Raw genomic sequence first — 20910 nt, forward strand, 5'->3', positions numbered from 1 at the left:
AAACTCCTTTCCATAACTAAAGGGCCTGAATGACCTGCCACCTGTCTAACTCTTCCACCTTCCGTTCTCCCTGTCATTCATATAGTTCTGGTCTCACTTGTCTTTTCCAACACAAGCCGTTCAGGATTTTTGCACATTTTTTCTGTTTTTGTTGGACACTATGGTCTTTGCCTGATTTTGCTCTTTCCTATCCTTACGTCTTGGCTTAAATGTCACCTCTTCAGAGGTCTTCTCTGACTACTTTCCCCAAATTACATTCATCCTTTGTTATGCCTCCAAAGTTCACACTGCTATTTGTATTTATTTTTTCTTTGTTGTTATTTGTATTTATTTACTTATTCGTGTGTTGACTTGCTCAAGTCGGCTGCCTCCCCACTAGAACTTAAATTCCTTGTGAACAGAGACAATAGGTTCTGCTTTCCCGTTGTGTCGCACCAGACTCCAGCACAGGCCTGACACATGATGCACCGGGTAAAGAACCATGGATTGAACCGATAAATGAGCGGACAAAGGAGCGGGTTGGAGAGGGGGGCCCCGCCCAGGAAGCGCCCTAGCGCCGCCGCCCTCCCAGCAGTGGGAGCCCCGCCCCTTCCGGCCGCGAAGGGGAGGCCCCGGCAGCGGGGCCGTGGCGGGCGCCGGCTCGGCCCGCCCCCTTCTGCTGTCCCGCCCCGTCCCGCCCCGCGCCTCAGCCGGCCGGGCTGCTGTCAGAGACGCAGTGTATGCTGAATCGCTGTGGCCGCCGGCTGCTGCACGACCTGGGTCTTCGTTTCCCGCTGGTGACCCGCCGGCCGTTTTTCCTCTGCCCTCACCGCCTCATGAAGCCGCTGGTCGTGTTCGTTCTTGGCGGTCCCGGCGCCGGCAAAGGGACCCAGTGCGCCCGCATCGTCGAGGTGAGGCCCAGGCAGCTGGCGGTCTCTAGGCTTAACCAGACGCCGGGCCGGCTTGTCCTGTCGCGCCCGGAGGTCCGCGCCCTCCGGAGCCGCGGGGCCGCGGACTACGAATCCCGGCGACCGTCGCGCCACCCGCGTGGCGGTGGTTGGGGGTCCGCCGGCGCGTGGCACGTCGGGACTGGTAGTCCACGTCCGCCCGCCTCGGGGGCGCCGGGAATGGATGGGGACTCCTTGGGGTCGCTTTGTTCCTGCACCCCTCTTTCCTTATATATTTGGGACAAAGTTCGTCTTGAGAGTGGGCTGGGGAGAGGGACTCCGAGAGGGTCAGCTTTCGGGGACCCTCAGCGCGCAGAGGTCAGCGTGTCACTGGGCACAGAGTAAGTGAAAGGCAGGAGCCGGATTTAGGTCAGAGGCGTCGTGCGCCCACAGCTGCCTGGCTGAAGAAGAGACCGGTTTTTCTACTCTGTCCCTCCCCGTGGGCTCTCTAAACTGCGAATCCTCAACTAGTCAGCCTCTACCCTAGAAAGGAGTCCAGGCGGACAGGCTGTTGCGTTAGGTGTTCTGTGACCCGCCAGTAGCGCTTTCTGGCCCCTTCAGTTGGCAGTACCAGTCCTGACACAGCCTGAGCTGGTGTGGTTGGAAAAGCCGTGGAGCCCAGTTCGGAGATGAAGCTTCAACCTCAGGCCCTGCTGCCAACTCACGCTGAGTTCATGGCCAAGTCACTTCCTCTGAGTCTCAGTTGCCCCCTCTAGAACGTAAGAGGGTGTATACCCAGTTTTAAACTCCGTATAAAATACCTCCCAATTGTGAAATTGTGTTACTTTCTAATTTTTTTCTTCTTCAAGTGGTGATAAGTTTACCATTTCAATTCTGTTAATACTTTTCAAACAGATACTTGGTTACCTGCACTGACACCGAGAAATGCTTATTGGAGAGTCTGGGGGACTATTTGGGAGAGAAGGAAAACTAGGTACATAGAAACAAGAGGCGACCAGGGGTGCTGTAAAACACTGAGTCCCTGTGAAACAAAAATGTTGCCACAGAACTTATAAAATTCCCTCCCCTGTTGCATGCTATGGCTTATTTTAGCTTTGGGCCTTTTACTCCTCTCCTTCTTTGTTCACACAGTTCACTCCTGTCCTATATTTTATTCTCTAAAGAACATCCAGAAAAAGTCGGATGGTGATATCTACTTCATTATATATTCTACAGCTGTATTTATCATTATTGACTATGTTTAGGTATAAGTAGAACTAACTCAACCAAAAAAATACATAAGTATTTTTTCCTCATTTTGTTGGTTCTTTTTACTTTTTAGAAGACAAGTGGTCAATTGGATGATTTCAAGCTTTTATTTTATGTATGAAATGACTCATATGTAAATAGCATGATAGAGGAAGGAGCAAAGACTTCAGAGTCAAACAGATGTGGGGTCAAAGCCTATCTGCCATTTACTGTTTCTTTAGTCCCAGACAAGTTGTTACTTTTAGCTTGAGTTTCTCTATAAAAAGGAAGAAATATTATCTATCTGGTATGGTATTTGTGAATATTAAATGAAGTAAAATCTCTGGCACACATAGATGCAAATAATTTTTTTCTCAATGTTAGACTTCCTGTACTTCATTTATGAGATTGGTTATTTTTACTTTGTAGTAGCGTTACTTTTTAAAAATTAACTTAGGACCATTATATTTGAATGCATTTAAATATTTTGTTTCTGGATCCTACAGTGGCTTTAACTGTCCACACCCCAACTAATAATACCCGTATTACTGCACTGGATTAAAAATAATCTCCACATTCTATAACTAGTATTTATTCTTATTTCTGGTCAGTAAGGGCTGATGACATTTTAAACCTGTTATAAGATTTCCCTGATGAGATATGTTTTATAATTATTATCCTGTTCTTTAAGATTTGAGCAATTACATGAGCTTAAGCTGTTTTAAACTGTTATATTCCTTGAAAATAGTTACTCTTGATTCCAATTGCCATAAACATTAAGTTGATATCTACAAATTCCAAATAGTTTATAATTTAGTAATTGCTATCCCCCAGTTGATGAAATAAACAATGGAAGTCTATGGTCAGTTAAATCAGAGGTTTTTTTATTCTTTTCTTTATGAGTCCCTTGTATTTTGATTGAATATTTTATTATATAGGCAAACAATAGCAGAATCCCAAAAGATTGTAACTTTTGGAACTGAATTTTTTCCAGTAGGGAAAAAGCATTATAAACAAGGTTAAATTTCCCAACTATCATGCCATTGCTAATTTAGCTCACAGGAGCCCTGAAATGTAGCTGAAATAGAATGGTTTCTTTGGGAAAAGTACACTGATTTCCAACTCAGGCTGCCAGAAGTAGCCAGGGCCCTGGCTACAGAACCTACAACTATCTGGCCCTCTGATGTCACAGGGCATTGCTTTTAGGAACGAGAGTGTAACTGGAGGGAAGATTGTATGTGTTTTTCTTTCTGAAGAGGAATTCTACCTCTGCTACACGCTCTCCCAGGTCTTGAGGAAGGAAGGGCAAATCTGATACGGTATCTTCTGAAAGTGTTCTGAACTGGGAAGGAAAAGTTTGAGGGGTTTTAGTTTTGACTTTTCCCATTTATTTGTACTGGTCCTTTTCAGTTTTGTTTTATTTTCTAATTAATTGTTTCTATTTTATGTGCCCTTTCACACTCAATTTGTTTTTGAAAATTAGCTATTTTTAAAATCAGTGCAATCCTCTTAGAGTTAGTGTTCAGAGTAGAGTTATTGTGAAATAACTTGTTACTAAAAAATCCTGATGAGGATACTGCCTTATTTTTGAATTTTTAAAATTAAAATTTATTTATATTGTTTTGACTCAAGAAAAATTATGGTACCATAACCTCAACTTGTCTTGAAAATAAGAACTACAGTTTTGCATGTGTTAGCAGGAAGAGATGGTTAAACCAACTCTCTTTTAAAGATGGTGAACAGCCCTGGCCAGTTTGGCTTAGTGGATAGAGCGTCGGCCTGCGAACTGAAGGGCCCCAGGTTCGATTCTGGTCAAGGGCACATGCCCAGATTGCGGGCTTGATCCCCAGTGGGGAGCATGCAGGAGACAGCCAATCAGTGATTCTCTCTCATCATTGATGTTTCTCTCTCTCTCCCTCTTCCTCTCTGAAATCAATAAAAATATATTAAAAAAAATAATAAAGATGGTTAACATTTTAGTTACATAAACAAATTATACTCAACTTTATATCTATGCCAAATTGCTTTTTATAACACCCCAACAAAATTCTTATCTTCTGTATCATATAACGTCCAAGCTTTTCGGGTAACTCATACTTTGGTAATCCTACCTACTGTCCTTAGACTGGGGTGATATTGACTTTAAACATGTAGAAATCAGAAACTTGATTTTACTTATTTTTGTGTCTCAGGTGTTGAACATTGTGTCTGGCACACAGCAGGTGCTTAATAAGTATTCTTTGAATATTTTGATTTTTTAATATGTTTTTAAATTGATTTCAGAGAAGAAGGAAGGGGGAGAGAAACATTGATTGGCTGCCTCCTGCACACTACCTACTGGGGATCGATCCTGAAACCCAGGCATATTCCCTGACTGGGAATCTAACCATAACATCCTGATTCATAGGTCACGCTAAACCGCTGAGCCATACCAGTGGGCTCTTTGAATATTTTTAGAGGATACAGTTTAAACTAAAGATGTAAAACATTTTTTTAATTTGATCCCCAGGGGGCGCCCAAGTTGCAGTTACTAGTAGCTCTCCCAGTTTTAGGATAGAAGGGTTTGAAGGAAACCTAGCTCTGTCTTAAGTTTCTTGTGTAGCACTTCTGTTTACTCTCAGTGAATAAATGGTATGGTTGTGAAAATCTGAGCATTCTAAAGTTTCCAAGCTCCTGATTACAAATCCCTGAAGCAAATTACCATTCATAGAAGGAACTAGATGGGAAGAACCAATGCACATTAAACTTGTTTAAGAAGAGGCCTTTCTCTTTTTGATGGGATAAGGTAGAGTAAGATATAGGTTTTTGTTTGTTTGTTTTAAGAAAGTTTAAGTTATCTGTGATAGAGTTAGTCCACAGAATTCTTGACTCTTCTGAACCACCACCTTTTCATTAAAAGTGGTAGTAACATAGGACTTTTTTGTTAAGAACTTGGAGGAATGACTATATTCAGATATTACTATCCTTACTTTTGAAAGCTTCCTCATTCTTTTTGCCTTTCTATTTTAAGTTACCAAAGTTACATACTAGTTGGAAAAGTTAATCTTCTCTAATTTGAAATCACTAGTAATATTCTTAGAAATAAAAATGCAGCCCTAGCTGCATTTGGTTCAGTGGACAGAACGTTGGCCTGTGGACTGAAGGGTCCCAGGTTCGATTCCAGGCAAGGGCACATGCCAGGGTTTCAGGCTCAATCCCCAGTAGGGGCCTGCAGAAGGCAATCGATCAATGATTCTCTCTCATCATTGATGTTTCTATCTCTTTCTCCCTCTCCTTTCCTCTCTGAAATCAATAAAAATATATATTTTTTAAAAATGCTAATACAGTGAAACCTCGTTTCTTTTTAAAAAAATATTTTTATTGATTTCAGAAAAGAAGTGAGAGGGAAAGAGAGATAGAAACATCAATTATGAGAATCATTGATCAGCTGCCTCCTGCATGCCCCCTACTGGGGATCAAGCCCGAAACCCGGGCATATGCCCAGGCGGAATTGAACTTTGACTTCCTGGTTCATAGGTCAATGCTCAACCACTGAGCCACACCAGCCAGGGCTGGAGGTTTCATTTCTGATAAAAGCGTAAGATAGGATAAAGCTATAAAATGCTACTGGAGAAAAAAAAAATTCGATTGACACAGAAATACTTCCTGAAGCAAACTGTGCTGTATCTAAGTGCAGGGATATAAGTTTCTAGGGTTTCTCAATTTAGAGTGGAAATGGACACACATTTAATATAATTTCATGAGAAAAGATATGAAAGATTTTTTCAAATATTAAAGTTAAATATTAAATAGTTTTAAAACTTTTTATCTTTTAGTTTTGCCTACCTAACTAAATTTTAATGTCTTTAAGACTGGGAACCCTGTCTTTTCTGTCCTTTGCTCCTTCTACTGGTGTTTGAAATGCCTGCTTATCCTTCAGATCTTAGCTTAATACAGAGACTCCCAAAGGCTAAAGATTTCCTTAGCATCTCAGTAAATTTTTTCACAACCATGCTAGTCTAAAAGAAATACTATATCTAATAATTCTATTTATTAAGTAATTAGATCCAAACAATACTTAATAAATATTTTCTAACAATTTAGTAGCTGTTTGAAGAAATAATACATATTATTTAAAAGAAAAAGTGGCAATTTTCTTTCCACAATTACTTACTAATGGGATGTAAATGCCTGTTGGGCACTGTAGTTTCTATACCTTGGAATCAGATTGGACACTTCCATCCTCATTTCCTTTTCCGTGTGGTGCTAGTTTTTAACACAGCAATTGTCCACCAAAAAATCAGCATCACAGAGATGTGTCTTCAAAAAGAATGTGCTATGATCTAACATTGAAATTGATCTACCCTGAGCTGCTAGTTCACATGCTATCTAACAGACATCAAATATTGCTATTTCCCTTAGAAATTTAAACCCAGGGCACTCTTGTGAATTTGCTGCTGTACTCCAGGCACTTTGGCATATAGGTCGGGAACCACGAGTAAAAATTTCCTCTGAAACTGGCCCTCCCATGTTTAGGCAAGGTCAGATTTCTCTACTATATGCTCTCAGAGCACTTTATTACATATATCCATTTGTAATTCTATAGTTCTTTATAATATTTACCAGGTTTTTTTAAATCTTTTTTTAAGTTTTATTGTTTAAAGTATTACATATAGTATTGCATATGTCTCCTTTTCCCCCCATTGACCTCCCCCCAGCCAACCGCACCCCCTCGCCCCCCAGCACATGCCTTCACCCCCATAGTGTTTGTGTCCATTGGTTATGCTTATATGCATGCATACAAGTCCTTTGGTTGATCTCTTACCCCCCCCCCCCCGCCTCATCCCTCCCCTGCCTTCCCACTGAAGTTTGGCAGTCTGTTTGATGCTTCTTTGTTTCTGTATCTATTTTTGTTCATCAGTTTATAATGTTCATTATATTCCATAAATGAGCGAGAGCATGTGATATTTATCTTTCAAAATTTACCATTTTTAGCCCTAGCTGGTTTGGCTCAATGGATAGAGCGTCGGCCTGCGGACTGAAGGGTCCCAGGTTCGACTCCGGCCAAGGGCACATGCCTGGGTTGCAAGCTCGATCCCCAGTAGGGGGTGTGCAGGAGGCAGCCAATCAATGATTCTCTCTCATCATTGATGTTTCTATCTCTCCTTCTCCCTTCCTCTCTGAAATCAATAAAATATATATTTTTAAAAAATAAAAATATTTACCAGTTTTTAATTCTGTTGTTTTTTATAACATTTATCAGTTTGCAGTTCACCCTTTATTTTTATAATTATTTGTCTCTCTGTGATATTGTAATTTATAAGAAAAATATATATTTGGTCATTCAGATGACCGAAATATGTTCCTGATATATACAGTTATACACCACATAATGATGCTTCAGTCAACAACAGACCACATATGTGATGGCGGTCTCATAATATTATTTATTAGGAGTCAAACAATTCCTATTGCCTGGTGATATAGCTGTTATGTTTGTGGTGATGCTGGTCTAAACAGAGCTGGGCTTCCAGTCGTATAAAAGTATAGCACATACTGTTTTTACTGTTATTTTAGAGTCTGTTCTTTCTACTTATATAAAAAAAATTTGCTGTGTGAGCAGCAGCCTCTCACATCTCATGTTTACCACATGTCTTGGTTATGTTATTTTCTCCTGTGCTTTATTTAATCTCATGTTTTGCAAATTTAGTGTAGCCCAAATGTACAGTGTTTATAAAGTCTGTAGTAGTGTACAGTAATGTCCTAGGCCTTCACACTCACTCACCGACTCACCCAGAGCAAGTTCCAGTGTTTTAATGATTGTCTTTCTGAATTGAAACAAAGAGCTTTTCACAGAAGTTGCTCTAGTAGTAGGACTTTTAGACCAAGTTAGAAAGGGTGGAGACAGGGGAGAACTGTCTTCTTCTTTGTGTTATGTTGGCCTGATCACACTAACTTTTGTTAACCTTAAAAGCTAATACTTTTAGCCCAGTTGCCATATGAAAATGTATTTGCTCTATCATTTCAGTTACTTTAACCCGGCAAATCAAGAACATTTTTACAGACTGAACATGTGATAAGAGCATTTAGAACCTAATAGAGAACAGGTGTAACTGGCTATATTTATTGTTTGCTGACAGTGTTGTGTTGCCTGGTTAACGAAACTAACAAAACATCATGTTGGTAAAGGAAAAAACATCTGCTCTTAACTACCATTCTCAGAAACGTTCACTTTGAGGTACTGGGTTCCAGGAAACATACGTTCCATGCATGATTTCCATCACTCTTCTCCAGAAGACCCATAAGTTGGTTCCATTCATCATTAGGCTATATTGTGTTCTCTATCAACAAGCAATTAAATATGCCTAACTTGAGACACAGAAAAGACTGCTTCCCTGCCCTGTTTGGAACTTCCATAATATATTAGTCATTGATGTTTGCCATTAGAAAGTATTGTGTTTAACTTGACCTATAGGACTTACCTTTATGATTTAGGTTTAGGTAGATAATAACATGAATTTTTATTTTCTTGGTGTCTACTGGGAGTAGAGAGACAGCCCACATGATGTTTTGATTATGTAATTAGGTTTTAAATGGTGGAAAATCTTATTTGCTACTTAATTAATGATTATTGGGTGAGACAAGTGGAAAGTGGAAATGGTGTCAGAAGGGGAGAATGGCAAAAATAAAGCAAATGAAGCAAGGATGGTTGTAATCTGGCTGAATGGTGGGTCAAATATTGCATGGCTCTTTGTGTATAGATAAAGTTCCTGATCACATCTCCATCCTAGGATACAACAAAATGACCAAGTCCATCAACTTTGAGTCTCCTTTTTAATTTCCACCAATGGATTTCTTTTTAGTTTCCACCAGCGGATTCTGTATTCAAAGGTAATAGTAGCTTGAGGGCAAAAGACTGCCTCCATATCTGTCACCTAGGAATTACCTCAGGGACCCACTGTGGAGTAGTAGAGTCACTGAGAGTCAGGAGACCTAGTTTCAAGTGCCAGTTTTCTCTGCTCTAACTGGCAAGTCAGCTTATCTTAGTTTCCCCCTTTGTAAAATGAGGGGTGTGGAAGTAGGTGGTCTTGTCAGCCCTAAAACAGATCTGTATCCTAGACGTCAGGGTTATATACCATACAATCCAATATAGTCTCACTTGAGGCAAATTATCCAATCATTATGAATATGTATCTTCTTTGCCATTCTATGTTGTATGAATGAGAGCAACAGGAATCTACACTAATAAAAGAGAAAGATGCAAATTGATCATACCTCTACAACGCCATCGAGACAGTCAGGAGTGAGTATGCAAATTAAACCAACAAAGATGGCGGGTTAACTTGCATATGCAGGCAAAGAGCAAAGACTGAAGGCTCTGCCCGAGCAAAGACTGAAGATTGAAGGCTCCGCTGCGGCCCAGGTCCCGGGTGCCGGAAGAAAACCGGTGCCGGCAGCCAGGGGAAGGAAGGCCTATTGCACGAATCTTCGCGCAACGGGCCTCTAGTTGTATTTATAAATTCCTGCTATATTTCATGTTTTCATAGAACTTTAGAATGGTAACAAAGAATGTGTAAAGGCGGGAGAAGAAGTAAGCTTTTTGAAATAGAACAATTGTGTATGTATGTGTTTGTTCATAAAAAAGATTTAAGAAATGGGATATTAGGGCCAACTTTCTTACAATATAGCATAGTATTAAAAAGAATGTAGACTTTGAAGTCATATGTTTGTTTGAATCTTAGTCCACCACCTGTGACTATACTGCTTAACTTCTGATTCTGTATCTTCATTTGTAAAGTGATGATAATAATGCTAACTTCACTGGGTTGTTATAAAGATGAAATGAGATCATGCTTCTACAGTTTTTAGCACAGTATGTGGCACTCTGTAAGTGAGTTCATGGTAACATTTATTTATTTGTTTATTTTTAGAAAAGATCTATAGGAAAGAATTCAAAGAGTAATTTGGAAAAGTAGCTTTGGGGAACGTTATATTACCATTGTTTACTACAGCATAAGAACATGATTACTCACACTAAACAGTTTATAGATTTTTAAAAATCTGGTATGGCATTTTCTATCGTATTGAATGTGAAAGATTTTTCTACTTAGAGAAAATGTTTGTAGTTAACTTAAAATTTAAGAATTCTAGAAAGGACAAGTGGATTTAAGGAGAAGTTTATAGTATAAATGCTAATTATATTTAAAATGGGTTAGTAGATGCCAAATGACTTAATGATCAGCATTATAGCTAATACTGTATCTTAATTATCCTGTTATTAAAGATATGTATACTTTTTATTTTGCTTCATTTTTTACTATATAAGTGGTACACATACATTATAGAAAAATTAGAAGAGTATAAAAGCTACTAGTAATTCTGTCATCCAGAGAGTAGACTCATACTCTCCGAAAACCTGCTTTTCACTTATAAAATTGTAAATGTATTACATGTTAATAAATGTTTTACCATATAATCTATATAACAATATCATAATCTATAGATTAGGTACATTATTTAATTCTCTACTTTGGAGATTTTGTTGTTTCTGATTTTTCAGTAATTGTGTTCTGTGTTGTTTTTGTTTTTTGTTTTAAATAACTTGAGCCCGGCTAGCGTGGCTCAGTGGTTGAGTGTGGATCTATGATTTCCGGTCAGGGCACATGCCGGGGTTGCGGGCTGGATCCCCAGTGTGGGACGTGCAGAAGGCAGCCCAATCAATGATTCTCTCTAATCATTGATGTTTCTATCTCTTTCTCCCTCTCCTTTTCTCTCTGAAATAAAAAAAATATTTATTAAAAAAAAATAACTTTGAGGCGTTGGCTGGGTAGCTCAGTTGTTTATAGCATCATCCGGATATGCCAAGGTTGCTGGTCCCATCCCTGGTCAGGACACATACAAGAATTAACCAGTGAATGCATAAATAAGTGGAACAACCAATCAATGTTTCTCTCTTTCTCTTCCTCTCCTTTACTCTCTCCCTTCCTCTCTAAAAGTCAACAAGTAAATTTTAAAAAATGAATGAAATACAGCAATTCACATAAGATACAGTTCACCCATTTAAAGTACGATTTACTGATTATATTACATTATTAATTGTTAAAAAAATTGTAATTGCAAAATAAAACATAGAATTGCCATTTTAACCATTCTAAATATACAATTCAGTGACATTAATTGCATTTATAATGTTATGCAACTGCCACTATTTCTAAAACTTTTCACCACCCCAAGCAGAAACTATATCATTAAGCAATAACTTTCAATTCCTCTCTTCCTCCAGCCCCTAGTAATCTCTAATCTACTTTCTGCTTCTATGATTTTGCCTATTTCCAATACTTCACATAAGTGGAATCAAACAGTATTTGTCCTTTTGCATCTGGCTTATTTCACTTGGTATAATGCTTTCAAGGTTCATCCGTGATAGCATGTATGGGAACTTCATTCCTTTTATGGCTGAGCAATGTTTCATTGTATGTATATGTCACATTTTGCTTATCCACTCATCTGTTATTGGACACGGGCTACTATAACTTTTGGCTATTGTGATTAATGTTACAATGAATGTTGGCATACAAGTGTCTGTTTGAGGCCCTGTTTTCAATTCTTTTGGGTATATAGCTAGGAGTAGAATTGCTGGGTCATATGATAATTCTGTTTAACTTGTTGAGGAACCACCAAACTGTTTTCCACAGCAGCTGAACCACTTTACATTTCCACCCGCAAGGTGCAAGGAGGATTCCAGTTTCTCCATATCCTCACCAACATTTTCCATTTGTTTGTTTAATTTTAACCATCTTAATATTGTGAAGTGGTATCTCATTATGGCTTTGATTTGCATTTCCCTAATGATGCGAGCATCTTTCATTTACTTGCTTTGGAGAAATGTCTGTTCATGTCCTTGAACCATTTAGAATTTTTGTTTGTCTTTTTGTTTTTGACTTATAGAAGTTCTTTATATATTCTGGATATTAAGCCCATATCAGATATATAATGTGCAGAAATTTTATTTTTAACCTTTTGAGGGACTGTCTGACTTCCAGAGTAGCCCCTCCATCTTACATTCCCACCTGCAAGGTAGGAGGGTTCCAATTTCTCTAAGTACTGGCCAACACTTATCTGTTCTTTGTTGTTATTTTTAATACCATTTTAGTGGCTGTGAAGTGGTATCTTATGGTTTTGATTTGCATTTCCCTGATGACTAGTGATGTTGAACAACTTTCCTGTACTTACTGATCATTTGTATATCTTCTTTGGAGAAATATTCAATTGGATCCTTTGTCCTTGCACCTCCCTCACTCTGAATATTGTATTTTAAAAATTGTCTTTGCCCATTTTTTAATTGAGTTGTTTATATTTTTATTGTTGAAAAATTGTTTATATAATTTAGATAGAAGTCCCTTATTCAGATATGATTTACAAATATTTTCTCCCATCTTTTAATTTTCTCGGTAGTGTCCTTGGGAGCACAGAAGTTTTACATTTTGATTTTGATGAGGCCTTCCATCTTGTGTATTAATTAGGACATAGTATACTTTTAGCCTGAGCCAAATCAGTGCCAAAGGAATCCCCAGGTTGGGGTGTGGTGAAAAAGCTCAAATCAGTGCAGACAGCTCAGTTGTGATACAGCACAAATGTGAGAACAGCAAGGCTGTGAAACAGCTCATAGTATTACAGCATAATTATGAAGCAGAACAGCTGACGGACCAGTACTGCTGTGAGACAGCCCTGGGGCCAGCCCCTCTCTAGCTAGATTGCTCTGTTCTGCTCTGGCAGCCATCTTTGGGGAAACACAATCTTCTGTCTTTGGTGGAAAGGAAAAGTAGCTTTCCCAGCCACAGGGGAGCTGATTTGATATGTCCTCATGCAAATGAGGACTCAAATCCTCCCAGTTTGATTGGTTGGTGAAGATGCTCAGATGGCAGAAACAGTGCAGGAAGGCAGTTCAGTTGAAGGAGCGCTGAGGGAAGTGGGTGGCTTAGTGCAGGCTTCTCCCTGAAGTAGGGTTTGTTTAGAAATGGCTGCAAGGCTCTCGTTTTTGGTGTGTTTTTTTTGTTTTTTAACCCAGTTAGCCACCAGGAGCCCTTCATACTAGGTATCTTCACTCTCTGGGTCCACACTTTCTATTGCCTATGATGCAGAGATCAAAAGACTGATAAGTGAGTCCAAAACTACAAAAGAGGTTTGTAAGTTTCTATGTTATACCTGGGACTAAGAGTTGGGTGTGAAAGAGAGGGGATAGTGGTAGATGGAAAGGAAGAATGTAAAAGGTTCTTATTACTTACTTCCTTGACTGATTCCAGAGCAGATTTGATTTAAGTTAAATCAGACTAGTGGGGTGGGAGAAGTTGCCTATTTTACAGAATGGTAACCAGCATTCTTACTGTTGTAGTTATGACAGGAAAAATTTTTTTCCATACAATTTTCCCATAAGCTTAGCACTTTTTAAGGCATTCCACTTACATGAAAGATAGGCTCTAATCAAGAACCAGGAGTCCCTTATAGTACTCTGCTCTACATTATATAGATGGGTACACTTATCTATGGTCAACATTAAATCCCAGGTTGGGCTAAGACTTGTTGCCATCAAAAATGTATCTTCTTAGAGATTGAGCAAAATGCGTTCATAAATGTCCTCGGTCCCTTCCTCCCAGGCATGATGTGCCAATCTCCTTTACTCAATAGCCCGGTCTTTTAATATCTGTAAAAACAGTTGCAAAGTTGAAGTGTGCACTCTCCTTTCTAGCTTCTGGGTAGACTTCATTTACTAAGCCAGTCAGTTCTTTCAAGAGTGCATCCATCTAGGGATAGATCTGCAGCTCGCTGGACAGCATGTTCCCACTGGAGACCTCCTCCATGCGGTGGTGGCGCCAGGTGTTGGTGAAGACACACAGCAACGGGCGTGTCTTCTCCCCATCCATTGGCCTCTCTGGCTCCTTCTTAATTTTCTCCTGGGTGACACGTGCGACTTCTAATATGTACTACCTTTTAAAGCCAAGTAATGATTTTGCTCACACTTTCATTAGTACAGGTTGATAGACTAAAAATGAAGATATTCCTTGTTGTCTAAGCAAGAGTAATTTTCTCTAAAATATCAATTGAGAGAGGTTGCTTGACACAATAAAGTTCTGAAAGTGCTCCAAGGGTTTATTCTGGAGACTAGAAGTAGTGTTGATATATTGTCTTTGCCATGGAAGTGTCATTTCCAGAACATCTTGCTTATAATTTTGAACTCTACTGTCTAGAGTAGGGCTTCATTGAAATATGTTTCCTTTTAAATCTTTGCTGCTGTGCCTTTTAGATCCTCTCAACAGTGTGTCTCTAAATTTCCATCTGTTTCTAGGCTATAAAACTGGACTGTTTTCTCTCTCCTATAACTCTTTGACTTTATGCCCATCAGTATGTTTTTGTGTTGCTATGTTATACTTTTGTTTCTCCTTTGTTTAAAGAATGGATCACCTTTCAGAGAAATTTTTATCCAAACATTTAAATTGATTTTTGCTGTTATTCTCTGCAATTATTTTGTTTTATATTTTAAATAAGTTTTTGATTGTACAGGTACTGTTTCTTTTTGTTTTTGAAATTAGATGATGCTTTTTTTTAAATCCTTATCCGAGAATATGTTTTTATTAAAAAAAATTTTTTTTAGAGAGAGAGGAAAGCAGAGAGAGGGGAAGAGAGAGAAACATTGATTGGTTGCCTCCCGTATGCACCCCGACCAGGATTCGAACCTGCAACCTTTTGGTGCATGGGACAATGCTCCAACCAACTGAGCCACCTGACCAAGGGTGATGATGCTTATTATATAGGGATTTTTATCCTTAATGTGAGGCTACTTTGAATTTCATTCTGCTCTTCTCTTTGGATTTGATATTAATTTAAGTCTTTATTGCTATTTAGAATAGGATTTTTTTAAAAATTAGGTATATTTGACTTGAATAGGATCTTTTAAAAGTATATTTTCCTAATAGAAGCCCGGTGCACGAAATTCGCGCACGGCGGGGGGTTGTCCCTCAGCCCAGCCTGTACCCTCTCCAATCTGGGACTCCTGGAGGGATGTCCGACTGCCCGTTTAGGCCCGATCCTGGTGGGATCGGGCCTAAACGGGCAGTCGGACATCCCTCTCACAATCCAGGACTGCTGGCTCCCAACTGCTTGCCTGCCTGCCTTCCTGATTGCCCCTAACCACTTCTGCCTGCCAGCCTGATCACCCCCTAACCACTCCGCTGCCAGCCTGGTTGATGCTTAACTGCTCCCCTGCCAGCCTGTTTGCCCCCAACTTCCCTCCTCTGCCAGCCTGGTCACCCCTAACTGCCCTCTCCTGCAGGGTTGATCACCTCCCACTGCCCTCCCTTGCAAGCCTGGTCCCTCTCAACTGCCCTCCCTTGCAGGCCTGGTCCCTCACAACTGCCCTCCCTTGCAGGCCGGGTGCCTCCCAACTGCCCTCCCCTGCTGGCCATCTTGTGGTGGCCATCTTGTGTCCACATGGGGGCAGGATCTTTGACCACATGGGAGCAGCTATATTGTGTGTTGCAGTGATGATCAATCTGTATATTATTCTTTTATTAGATAGGATAGAGGCCTGGTGCACGGGTGGGGGCCAGCTGGTTTGCCCTGAAGGGTGTCCTGGACCAGGGTGGGGTTCCCTTGGGGCGTGGGGCGGCCTGAGCGAGGTGCCTGTGGTGGTTTGCAGGCCAGCCACGCCCCCTGGCAACCCAAGGGGAGGCCCTGGTATCTGGAATTTATTTTCCTTCTACAATTGAAACTTTGTAGCCTGGAGCGGAGCCAAGCCTGGGGCTCCCTCCCGAGGCCCGCAGCCATTTGTGTCGGGGTTATAATTGAAACTTTGTAGCCTTAAGCAGGTGGGCCCGGCCAGGGTGTGCGGAAAGCTTTGCTTCCCCTGTTGCCGCCGGCAACCCTGGCCTGCTCTCTCAAGCTCCATTCTGCCGCCATTTGTTGGAATTTGTTTACATTCTATAATTGAAACTTTGTAGCTTGAGTGGAGGCTTAGGCCTGCAACGGCTATGGAAAGCTTGGCTTCCTCTGTTACCTGGGAAACCTTGCTCTCTGTGGCTGTAGCCATCTTGGATGGGGGTTAATTTGCATAGTCGCCCTGATTGGCTGGTGGGCGTGGCTTGACTGGTGGGCATGGCTTATGTAGCGGAGTGATGGTTAATTTGCATATTACCATTTTATTAGAGAGGATTACAGGCAGTCCTCGGGTTACGTCGGACTTGACGTTGGTTGTTTCGTGGTTACGTCGCCATCTCCCATTTACAGTATTTATAAAAAAGACAGTTCCGTCATTTCGACGTATGTACATATGTGCTTTATGTTTTTTATTATTTATTTACCACAACTAAAGGTCAGGAATTGTTATCTTTCTTTTAAATTTTTTTTTACCATTTCACTTCATTACTGCTGTGTATGTGCTCCATGTGAGTGACGTAGGTGCTTATGTAGGTGGGTTCCATCTTACAGCGAAAATCGCGTTACGTTGCACCGTAGGAACGGATCTCTGACATAACCCGAGGACCTACTGTAGTCATTCTTAGTTGGGAAAGCTATTGATCTGTTTGTTTATAAGAAGATAGAAAGCAAGGTGAATTCTTGTTGGTTCTCATAAGGTTTTTAATGTACTCACATACATTTGTGATGCCAATTTTTGGAGCCTCTGTGTTGGAGACTATTTGCATAGTGAATTGCATTTTTAATAGCATACTCTTACTTATTCTATGGTTATTCTTTGACATTACTCTTTTCTTGTATATATTTCACTTGCTATTGAGCCAGTTAAGTGGTTCTGTTCCTTTATTGGTATGTAATTTGTAGTTTAGCCACTGGTTATTTTGGACTTTGCTCTAGGACTAACCTGTATGAGTTTGTCTGACTCCTCCCTGACCTATCTGAGTACTCTCACATTAGGTCTTGAATCTATTAGCACAGTGTAGAGGGGGATCCCTTTTCCGAGTCCAGCACGGATAGAAGGCGATCCCATTCCTGAGTAGGGGCGATGGGGGATTGAGAAAATGAAAGAAAGAGACAGACACAGTAGGGAAAGCTGGGACCGGGTGGGACCACTGTCCTCTGATGGAGAGACAGGGACCCAGAGCCCATGCAGTGTGTTTATTTTATACACCCAAATACCAGGATGTTTTACTAAAAGTCAAGACAAAGGAGATTATTTGCATTCTTGGGTGGGCCCAAGAATTCATTCCTGGTGCTTGACTGGATTTACATAATAAAACCCACTTCCCGGCACTGGGCTGAAGGCACCTGGGCTGAAAGTCGAGTTGGCAACACCCTTGCCTTTTGGCAAAATGTGTCTCCAGGATGAGGCTCTGCCACCATCACTGGATTCAGCTGACAATAATTAAGAAATGCCCAATGTGCCTACCCAGGTGCTCTCCACAGCACAGTGCACATTTTTAGGATTATGTTCTTCAGGAGATGCTTCTAGTTCTAATAGATAATGATGATATTTACTATATAGTGTAGATATTATTTATGGTAGTGTAGATATTTTTATTTTACAAGTAAGAAACAGATCTAAGAAAGGTTAAATAAATTTCCCAGTGTCACACTGGGTTGTGATAAAATGTAGTTATAAAACTTTACCTCTTAACTTATAAGAATACTAGAGGTCCGGTGCACAGATTCGTGCACCTGTGATCCGCGCCCTGGTGGGTCCCTTGGCCTGGCCTGCAGGGATAGGGCTGAAACCGGCTCTCCAACATCCCCCGAGGGGTTCTGGATTACGAGAGGGTGCAGGCCAGGCTGAGGGACCCCTCTAGTCCTAATATATAAAAAGCCAGAGGCTGTCACAACCGAAACAACTGGAAGGACGACCGAACAGCAGGCTGTGTGGGTCCACAAGGACAGAAGGGTGGTTAGTGAGGGATGACCAAACGACTGAACAGCAGGCTGTGTGGGGTGACCAGGCCGGCAGGGGGGTTAATGAGGGATGACCAAACGACTGAACAGCAGGCTGTGTGGGGTGACCAGGCCGGCAGGGGGGTTAGTGAGGGACGACCAAACGACTGAACAGTAGGCTGTGTGGGGCGACCAGGCCAGCAGGGGGGTTAGTGAGGGACGAACAAACAACTGAACAGCAGGCTGTGTGGGGTGACCAGGCTGGCCGGGGGGGGGGGGGGGGCAGTTGGGAGCAACCAGGCTGGCAGGGGGGGGCAGTAAGGGGCGACCAGGCCGGTGGGGGGGGCAGTTGGGGGCAACCAGGCTGGCGGGGGGGCAGTAAGGGGCGACCAGGCCGGCGGGGGGGGGGTATAAAGGGTGACCAGGCTGGTGGGCCGGCAGAGGGGGTCAGTTGGGGGCGACCAGGCCAGCAGGGGGGGCAGCAAGGGGCAACCAGGCTGGTGGGGGGGCAATTGGGAGCAACCAGGCTGGCAGGGGGGCAGTAGAGGGCGACCAGGCTGTCGGGGGGCAGTTGGGGGCAACCAGGCTGGCGGGTGGGGGCAGTTGGGGGCGACCAGGCCGGTGGGGGGGCAGTTAGGGGTGACTAGGCCGGCAGAGGGGGGCAGTTGGGGGCGACCAGGCTGGCGGGGGGGCAGTTAGGGGCGACCAGGCCAGCAGAGGGGGGCAGTTGGGGATGGCCAGGTCGGCAGAAGGGGCAGTAAAGGGCAACCAGGCCAGTGGGGGTGGGGCAGTTAGGGGAGACCAGACTGGTGGGGGGGGGGGCAATTTGGGACGACCAGGCCGGCTGCGGGGGCCGACCCAGCCGGCAGGGAGGGCAGTTAGGGACAATCAGGCCAGCAGGCAGAGGCGGTTAGGGGTGATCAGGCTGGCATGGGGCGGTAGTTAGGGGCAGTCAGGCAGGCAGGCAGGTGAGCAGTTAGGAGCCAGTGGTCCTGGATTGTGAGAGGGATGTTCTGGATTGGAGAGGGTGCAGGCTGGGCTGAGTGTCCCCACCCCCAAATTTCGTGCACCGGGCCTCTAGTAGGCATATAAAATTTTTTCCCGCCCTCTCCTCTCCCCGCTTCCCTCTGACATTCATCAGTCTGTTCCATGTTTCCATGCCTGTGGTTTCTGCTCCTGCATTGAGCGTCTGCCCCCTGATGGTCAGTGCACATAATAGCTACCAGTTGGCCAGTCGGATGGTCGTTTAGTTTTTATACATATAGAAGATGGCTTTATGCAAGGTTATGTTCTTGTGATCCTTGCTGAATTCTGTGTGTTTCTCTAAAAGCATTTCTGCATTCGTTTGGTAATTTTACAGATGCTCAAATGTCATGTTTGCACATATTATTGAATTCAGATTTTGGTGTCCTTTGCACATTTTTCTCAAGTGCTGTAAATCCAAATAAATTTAGTTCTCAAAGAGAACCTGAGCTATTAAAATGTTGTGGTTATTTTATGATGAGCCTCTTTACAAATTACATTCTCAAGTAGTTATTTCTCTTAGGGTGATTTCTTTTGGTATTCCCTGAGTAAATGATATTCTCATTTTAATGTTACTTACCTTTTTAAAATAAGAATAAATGTGGAGTAGGGCCTACTTAGTGTTTAAAAAAACCTCTTTCTTTTCTTTCTTTTAAATTTTATTTTACTGATTTTTTACCGAGAGGAAGGGAGAGGGATAGAAAGTTAGAAATATCCATGATAGAGAAACATCGACCAGCTGCCTCCTGCACACCTCCTACTGGGGATATGCCCGCAATCAAGGTACACGCCCTTGACTGGAATCGAACCTGGGACCTCTCAATCTGCAGGCCGACACTCTATCCACTGAGCCAAACCAGTCAGGGCAAAAACCTTTTATTCATAAGGTGAAAGCTCAGAGACTAGGGCTACAGCTGAGTGGTTTGATATATGTTCTTCCAGTGTTCTCACAGTAACTAAATTAACTGAATTCCAGGCTCTTATACCACCTACAATATTTGGGTTGTAGTGATATGAGTGTAGCTTGTAGGCTCTGCAGTGACTTTAAATAATAATTGGTCATTTAATTAACAAGATCAGATTAGTGTTTCCTAAGATCAATGAGACCTCTGTGCCTTTCCATTAATGTTAGAAGTTTTCACATTATTGCCTCTACGTTCATGGAATCCCTGGGGGCTTCTGGACCTGGTCTTTATCTTTGGCCATTTTCTATCCCCTTCTGCTATAAGGAATGTAGTTTGATTCGGAAGGGCTGAGATAAATTAAAAGAAATAAAAATACTGGAAATGACCAACTGGAATGAAATTGGGAATGTGACCATTTCAATTCATAGTTGCTTTGGGGGCCTTTTGGTATATAAATCAAATACCAAAAATCCTCAATTATCTGAGAAGCCTTCTGCAAAATGTTAAGAGAGCTATCCAGGTCTACACAAATGAGGAAACAGCCTGTTTTTGGCTTTTAACTCATCCTTGATTTAAGTTTTATTTATTGTTCTATCTTCTTGCCACTGCCTCTGCAGAATCAATTTCTTCCCCAGAAAGACAGTGCTGTCAAGACTGAATTCCTTAGCAAAAGTTATGCATATGTGAAGAATTGCCTCTATTAATTTAAATAGGGTTCAAGTCACTTTATATATGCAAGTCCTAAGCATCCTTTGAGAATATAACCTTTTTACCTTCCCTGAATCAACACATTGCTTGGCATCTTGTAGATAATAAATATTGATGGATTTAAAATAAGTTCCAAGTATTGCCTGAATTAAGGTTTTCTTTTTTCTTTTTTTTTGGATTTTTATAAAATTTTATTTGAGCCAAATGACAGCAGTGACAAGAAGCTAGATCTCAAATGCTCCAGAGCATGACAGTTTTGCTGTTTCTTTTATACATTTGTAATTAAGGAAGGAACATAAGGAAGATTA

At 41.6% G+C, this 20910-nt stretch overlaps 1 protein-coding gene across 1 annotated transcript in view; it reads left to right on the top strand.

Moving 5' to 3' along the window:
* The first annotated feature begins 626 nt into the window (after positions 1 to 626).
* Positions 627 to 20910, top strand: part of CMPK1 (cytidine/uridine monophosphate kinase 1) — a 38058-nt gene continuing 17774 nt past the window's right edge. The window contains exon 1 of the mRNA XM_079776874.1: positions 627 to 890. Within this exon, the coding sequence (XP_079633000.1) occupies positions 720 to 890 (171 nt within the window). The 5' untranslated portion in view covers positions 627 to 719. The remainder of the gene's footprint in view (positions 891 to 20910) is intronic.

This window comes from Cnephaeus nilssonii, assembly GCF_951640355.1.
Source record: "Cnephaeus nilssonii genome assembly, chromosome: 7".
Taxonomy (NCBI): Eukaryota; Metazoa; Chordata; class Mammalia; order Chiroptera; family Vespertilionidae; genus Cnephaeus; species Cnephaeus nilssonii.